This window comes from Trypanosoma grayi (genome assembly GCF_000691245.1).
Source record: "Trypanosoma grayi strain ANR4 Tgr_36_V1, whole genome shotgun sequence".
Classification (NCBI taxonomy): domain Eukaryota; phylum Euglenozoa; class Kinetoplastea; order Trypanosomatida; family Trypanosomatidae; genus Trypanosoma; species Trypanosoma grayi.
Window position 1 is genome coordinate 28,774 of NW_008825655.1, and position 7,477 is coordinate 36,250.

The following is a 7,477-nucleotide window of genomic DNA, read 5'->3' on the forward strand; positions in this document are numbered from 1 at the left end:
ATGTACACTGCTGCTGTTACAGAGGCGGTAGAGACTGTGAGAGATGTGCGGCAGAAACGCTCCGTGCATCCATGACCTTATCCAACAACTGACGCAACTCTACAAGAGTGTTCGTGTTGCTTCTTTTTCCCGCAGTCGATGCTACATCTGCGGCCTCATCATCAACCTCCGTAACATCGCGGAGGAGCCACTCACGCGGATCGGCAAAGAACTCCAGACGCTCACCACTGATAGGGTGACGAAACGCCAACACAGCGGCGTGCAAAAGATGCCGGCGCACCCGCAGCCGCGGCGCTGCAGCGCTAATCATATACACACCACCACGCACACGCGCCAGGTACGTGTCGTCCGCAACGGCACGGCACCCGCCCACCACACCCGGTGTTGCCGTCTCGTACAACTTGTCGCCAAGCACAGGGAAACCTAGCTGGGCGCAGTGCAGCCGTATCTGGTGCGTGCGCCCCGTGAGAATATCCACGCACGCGACAGAGACACCAAGCGCCGCGTCGCTGCGAAGGATACGAATGCGCGAGCACGCCGCCCGGCCGAGGCGTCGCGGGTTCTCCTGCACGCTTGCAGGGAAGCATGCCATCTTGAGCTTCTGCAGCTTCGCGTGCTCGCTCGCGCCCGGCTCTGCGCCTTCTGATAGCAGTCCGATGCGGTCACACACGACAAAGACGGCGCCTTCGGGGGCCGCACCGGCGAGAACGGCGATGTACGACTTTGTGACGGACTTCGCCCCCTCCACGAGCGCATCAACCGCCGCAGAGCCTAGCTGCCCGCCAGCAGCATCGGCCAGCTGCAACACACTCGCAGTAAGCCGCTCGGACTGCTGCTCGAACTGCGTTGAGAGGAGCCGCGCGGCGGTGGCCTGCTTCGCCAGCACAACGAGTCCGGATGTCTCCTTGTCGAGACGATGAACGGGGTGATATGCCAACGGAGCAGCAGAAGCCCCTGCCGCATGCTCCTCACTGCTGCGTCTTCGCTTCCGCTCCTCAGTCCCCTTAGAAGTAGTAGTAGTAGTAGTAGCAGTAATGGGGATGGCACTATCTGAAGCTGATGCAGAAGCCACGGCTGCTGTGCTGCACCGCTGCAGGACACCCACCAATGTGTTGCTGGAGTACCGTCCCCCCTCTGCGACGGGGAGATTGCCGTTCTTGACGCACACGAGAATCGCCTCGTCGTCGTGCACGACATCAATGTGTTCATCCACCTCTGGCTCCAGCTCCCGAGGCGGATCGAAGTGTATTTCATCACTCTGTCGCAGCACATAGGCCGCGGACGTTGACACGCCGTCCTTGCTGGTTACCGACAGATGCCCCGCCGAGATGTGCTGCTGCCACGCGTCGCGTGAGAGGTACGAGAAGCGTGTGCAGAGGAAATCTAGAAGCGTCTCCGGCGGAGAGGACTTTGGGCGGCTGTAGCGAATCCTGCGTCCCATCCCTCCGCCACTACAGCAGTGCGCATCGGGTAGTCGACACACAGAAGAAGAAGAAGAAAGAGGAGGAATAGCCAAAAAAAAGAGGAATGATTTGGATAGAGGTGGATAAATGGAAGCGCACAGCAACAGAGCTGCAATGAGGAGAAAGGTGCGCCCTCTCGCTGCGTTCTCTCCGAAAGCCAGAGTAATACTGTATGCACGGGAAAGTGACACGGTGTCAGGCGTCACACGACGGATGGATACGGAAACGAGGGAACAAACCTCCACTGTTACAACAGTGAGGTGAGCACTGACTGTTTTTATCATCAAAAAAAAAATGACAACCAAGAGAGGAGGAGACGACGCAACTGTAAAATATTCATCTAGTTGTCTTGAACCGATTCTATTGATGCTATAAACAGCTGTCGCTCCACGTGCCTCTTTGCTTCTTGGGCTTTGTTGCTGTGATAGTCTACTCCATACACAAACAAAATATCGCGCAAACTCTGCGCTGTGTGCGCACGGAAAGCCCCATCATGACCCTCCGACGACACAACAGGATCGTCGAGAATCATACGGTGCAATTTGTCCTGGCGCGCTAAAAAGCCGTCCTCATCGCCTAAGAGCCCCCTTTCCGGCGGTTCTGCCGGGTCGGTTGCGGGCGGTGGAGCGCGTTCAAGACGCGCGAAGCCTCCCCGCAGAACATCGTAACAACCATATACGTCTTCCTCCGACTTGTGCGGAAGTGGTGGCTTCTCACCACTCAGCTCTACAGAGTTGATTTCCACTCTATCATTCTCTTTTTCCTTCCACCCACGCTGCTGCTGCTGCTTCAGCTTCTGCGCATTGTCGGTATCAAGCATCGACGTCTTTCTTTCCTCAGTACCTTCGAAGTGCACCGCCGTAGACCGCGTGGAATCCAGAAAGTGCTCATTGCAACTGACATTGGATGACAACGACGACGAAAACGACGGCACGCCCCGGCCCCGCTCCCCCCTGGCAGCAGAGGCCTCGGAGAAGGCGCAGTCAACATCTTCGGGTAGTGAAACAATTGGGATTCCCTCACCGCGCAACGGCGCATTCGTGGAAGGGGCACCGCAAAAAGTCGGAGCACTGGATGCATGCCCCGTCCCACCCGAAAGATTGCACCAACGAACACTACCCGGACCTATCAAAGCTTTCTGCCCATCACGTGTAGTAGAACTAGAGCCTCGCTGTGACACTATTTCAGAGAAAGATGCACAGCTGTTGGTTGTTGTGGGAATACGGGAAAAACATGATGAATTGTGTTGCTTTTGCCGTGGCCGTTGCGCCCTGTTGGGGGCCTCGAGACAGTCTTCTCCCACACCACTAATAACTCTGCTCACATCGGATGCATAGACCACGTCCGCCCCATACGTCATAAACCAACGCTGCCACTGCCGCTTCTCCTCCACTGTAGACGTGAGGCACTCGTAACGTCGCACATTTATAGTCTGCGCTATTCGACCAGTGTCTGATGCCGATGCAGCTGATCCAATGCGGTATCGCTGGTTCGGGATATGCGGTTCCACATCCAAGAAAAGCACTGTATCGTTGAGACTCTCTTCCCTCACTGTAGTGTAGCGAAGATCGACACGGCGCGGTATACCTAGTCCGAGGGCCTTTTGAACCCGCAGCAACCACCTGCTACGAAACCGGGAAAAGTAAATCACATGCCTCACGTAGTAGTTCTGCTGGTACGTCGTTCCCCTCTTGTACGTGCTTGGGAGCGCGTAGTACTTCTGGAACCGACCAGTGATCTTTCGAATCAGAAGTACTCCTCGATTTGGCGGCCTCAGCGATGAATCGGTCCACTCGGTTGTTGCTGGTGACGTGTCGACCTTAACATCTGCTGCCCCAGACACAATTGCCTGCAGAACCTGTTCCCATTCATCTACCTCACTTTCGGTATGAAAAACAAAGAACAGCTTGACGTCGTAGCGCCAAAAGAGCACGAGGCCCACAGCTCCGGAGAGCCAGTAACGCGACACGTGTGGTGTGCTCACTCTCCCACCACGACCCCCTTGTCCTGAGATACCGTCATTGTAGACGACCTCAACAGGAGTCGTGAACACGTGCCGCCTCACACCTTTTAGGTCGTCCAAGAGAAACACCACCTTGGTAGACATTTCATTGAGGTCGCGTGGGGGCAAGTATGAACCACCCGGCTTCTGCTGTTGCTGCCGGACGGTAAGGCTTCCTCGGTTGCGTGAAGATCCCGGCGTGTAGGCGAGCTCAAGGTGCCTATCAAAGCACCAGCACCCCTCCGCCGTCGTGAACCACAGAGCCTCAGGGGGAAGCACCGATGACCGCCACTCCAGTACAGTGGCGCTGAAATGCACGGAATGTGCGGTGTCCATTGTCACAGGCGGTGGCGCTGGTCTGTCCACTGAGATTTCGCAAAACCACCCGCCCAGCTTGCTTTGAAAAAAAAAAAACACCCAAAAATAAAGAGTAGTTGGACAAAAACAAATGAAATGGAGAGTTAGCACATATTGTTGGCCGCTATATTTTCCACATTTACTCGTTTACCATCACAAACTGTACAAGAGTGAGGTACTTTCTATGCAAACTCCATGCTCTTTCCCCGAGGCTACACCAACCCGACTGCTTCTCATTGTTCGCTTCAACTCTCTTTGTCGTGGGTGTACGGGATTAGATTCAGGAAAAACCTGTCTACACATCTAGTGGGTGACAGTCGACGACTCATCGCCACTAATCCTAAAATGGATACGGGCGTCGCTGCTGCTGCTGCTGCGGATGGGACGGAATCCAGCAACATTGTAATCCAGAAGTGCGCTTATAAGGTCCTTGACGGCGTTCGACGGTGTACGTGCCTGCAGCTCACCAAGCTGCGACCGCAGCTTATCACCGTCATCTGGTCGCGCAGTTCGGTACATATGTATGATCTCCTGCACATACTGAGGATCTATGAAGGCGGGCAGGCGCAGGGAAAGCTCACCTGCACATGCATTCCACGGCCCTGCCTTGGAGAAGTACTTGCGCAACAAGATGGTATGCGGTTCGTTACTGTTAAAGGGCAGTGGGCCGGTGAGGTCACTCTCCGGGGATCTATCCAATGAGGCAGTGACAATGGTTCCTCCATTGCCACCACCAAAAGTAGTAGTCTTATCCACTTCTATCGATGCGCGATCGATTTCAACAGACCAAAGGGCTGCCATAATTCCAGGCAATGCGAGGCGTTGCTCAAACACCACACAACCTGAATCATCAAGCAGCTGTACATTCACGTTGTGCTGCCGTGCGGCACTCATCTTTGCGGTGTAATCCGATCTCCCAGTACCGGCACCACCGCTGCCGTCCACATCACAAACGATGCGAAGCCTTGGCGGACACACGAGGCGTAGGTGCGTCTCTTCCCCCACTTGTGAGACATTCGCATCCAAAAAGCACGATGAAGCAAGGGACGCCATTTGTCGTGGTGCATCCGCCTGCTCTGCACCCATCAACATGAGCTGCGTCTCGGCGCACAGTGCCCCACTCACTGGGTCGCGTGCAATGATGTGGACACGATGCGTAGAGCCTGGCGGAAACGCGTAGCCCTGTGGCACCTGTCCCCCTTGCTCCAGCTGCATGAATCCAGTGCCGTCCACATCCACGCTCAGTCTACATGGTCGCTCAGTTCGGATATTTTGAAGACAACCAACACCACATGCGAATTGTAGGGCATCAGTTTGGCCAGAAACAATGCCTTGTGCGTGCTGCCGCGCCAGCTCATTGTCGTGGTCTCGTAGCATTTGTAGCAGCAACTCAAGTAATGCCTTTTCTTCAGGTCCACTTGTAGGAACACCTGCCCAGCGGATCGGCAACGGTGGGGGTGATTGCCTGTAGTACGTGTCGACCAACGCCCTGGCAAATTCATTTCGCAATGGTTTTTCCAGCGATGAGGCGATACGCACAGAGACGCGTATGCTACTTCTACCGTTTGAAACATCCATTACGGAGCCGGGCAGCAGTTCCATGGCCCCCTGTTCATCGAGGGCGATCAGAAGGCGTGTGCCTTCGGGAGCCTCACCGGCAACAAGGCGTATCGGGCGCTGAGAGGCATCTATCAAACGACGCAAGCACCCCACCATCAGCGGGAGTAGACGATCTCCGTTCGCCGACTGTGGTGATGTCGTGTTGGCCAGCTCCGACGCCACTTTGTCCGGGCTGAGGTTATGTCGCTGGAATGTGTCAAGAAGACGGGCGATAAGCAGTTCGTCTAAGTTCTTCTCGGCCATTGGGCACTGCATACAACAGGAGGCCGCCAGAAGCCCTCTAGAGGGTGTGACCGCAGAGAGAGTCAAATTATGACCTGCGGACACCTGCACACTTTCTCCTCTACTAATAGTGCGGGGTATCGCATTGTCTACAGAAGCCGTCATGTTATATCCGGCGCATTGAACATCCATCACGGTATCGTTGCTCTTTGTGAAGGATATAGTGGGAGGCGTCTTAAATAACTGCTCTGAAACAAAACCAACGATGGAGGCTGCGTCTGGGTTTGGTGGAATGATGCTCTGCACTCCGCGACGGGCAGTGTCTTGATCTGAACTTTGCAAGGCCTTCGCAAGCTGTGTAATCCACGGCTCTGGCCCAGAGGGGATATCTATGACAGGGTGGATGGCAGTGGCTGCCTCTGATGCTCGTCGCGGCCCAATTTCGAAAGCGGCTGAAGTACCTTCTTCACGCACCACCACCACATGACGTGTGTTGGTTTCCAGAGGTACACCAATCCCACCACTAACAGGTGGAAGGCTGTCAACGCTGATCTGTGAATGAGGCGTCCCTGTGATAATTGGGTTGCCACGCACATCCTCTGCGATGCTGAAGGTCAGCGATGGTTGCTCTGTCGCTGGGACGATAGCGCTCTGGCGGAGAAACGTGCGTCCAGTCGTGTCCGTGATGGTGATGCGAACGCGGTGTTCCTTCCTGTCGGGTAGTCGAAGCTGGGCGCTGCCGTAACCCGCAACCGATGCCCCATTGTCTCCAACCAGTTCAATCATGAAGCCCTCAGCGGTGGCCACGAATGTTGGAAGTAGAACATCGTTCTGTGGGCACATAGAAATCCGCGTCTCAAGCTCCGGCACTCGCAAGACAGGGACTTCTGTCCCATCAGGTTCAGCATAGGAGGCTGTAAAAGCCCCAGCAGGCATATGCGTCTTCGTCAAGGGAGCACGAGGCAGTTGGAAGGTGAAGGGGCCGCTCTCCGCTGACACCGAGACGGGACGGTTGGGGGTGAGATGTACGGACTCGCCACTGCCGCTGCAGAAGAGTACAGCGTTGTCATGGGCACCTGCGGTAGACTGCACCAGAATGGTAGCAGGCGCTGATGGTGCGATAGATGCAGCATGAAGAGTGGGGTATAGTGAATGTGGCTTCTCCGCAATCTCGACAGAGCACTCCTTCGCCTGAATTGGAATGGCGTACGACCCTCCGCCGTCGGGGTAAATGCGCTGTCCGTCCACTTTCAGAACAATACTTTCTGCAAGCCGAGGATCCGCTGGCGCACGAAGCCGCAGTACACTCTTTCCCTCACTCCCGCTCAGCACCATCTTGCAGTAATGNTTTCTGCAAGCCGAGGATCCGCTGGCGCACGAAGCCGCAGTACACTCTTTCCCTCACTCCCGCTCAGCACCATCTTGCAGTAATGCTTTACGCCCTCGCCCCGCACCAGAGCGGTGAGGTGGTACTCATGGCCGTCTCCCGGTACTGGCACGGTGCCACAGCCGGTGGGGAACGTCACAGCCTTAGACGGACCGTTGTCCACACCGAGCTCGCACTGCAGTGTCTGCCCTTTCGATGGTTGAAGCTTCTCAATAGCGAGGTTAGAGCCCGTTATGCGGAGTGTTAGGGCGGTGGAACCCCGCCGACTCACCCCGCCGTGGCCGTGATTGAGCGGCGGATCCATTCTATATTCACCCCGGAAGGGGTATCCCGCGTCGTTCATGTTGCACCCAGCGGGAGGGAACCGTGGCCGCACTGGCATCGCCGAAGGAGGTATTCTGCGCTGGCGGAGTTTACCTCTTCGCA

The 7,477-nt window shown here is 55.8% G+C and overlaps 3 protein-coding genes across 3 annotated transcripts; all 3 read right to left on the reverse strand.

Moving 5' to 3' along the window:
• Positions 1-16: 16 nt before the first annotated feature.
• On the reverse strand, positions 17-1,441 carry DQ04_00361160 (putative RNA pseudouridylate synthase; the record flags this gene model as incomplete). Its single annotated transcript, XM_009308848.1, has 1 exon — positions 17-1,441. The coding sequence occupies one exon, from the start codon at positions 1,439-1,441 to the stop codon at positions 17-19; it is 1,425 nt and encodes a 474-aa protein (XP_009307123.1).
• Positions 1,442-1,803: 362 nt separating this feature from the next.
• Positions 1,804-3,801, reverse strand: DQ04_00361170 (hypothetical protein; the record flags this gene model as incomplete). Its single annotated transcript, XM_009308849.1, has 1 exon — positions 1,804-3,801. The coding sequence occupies one exon, from the start codon at positions 3,799-3,801 to the stop codon at positions 1,804-1,806; it is 1,998 nt and encodes a 665-aa protein (XP_009307124.1).
• Positions 3,802-4,125: 324 nt separating this feature from the next.
• DQ04_00361180 (hypothetical protein) lies at positions 4,126-6,999 on the reverse strand (the record flags this gene model as incomplete). The annotated part of the gene is made up of 1 exon (XM_009308850.1): positions 4,126-6,999. The coding sequence occupies one exon, from the start codon at positions 6,997-6,999 to the stop codon at positions 4,126-4,128; it is 2,874 nt and encodes a 957-aa protein (XP_009307125.1).
• Positions 7,000-7,477: the final 478 nt, after the last annotated feature.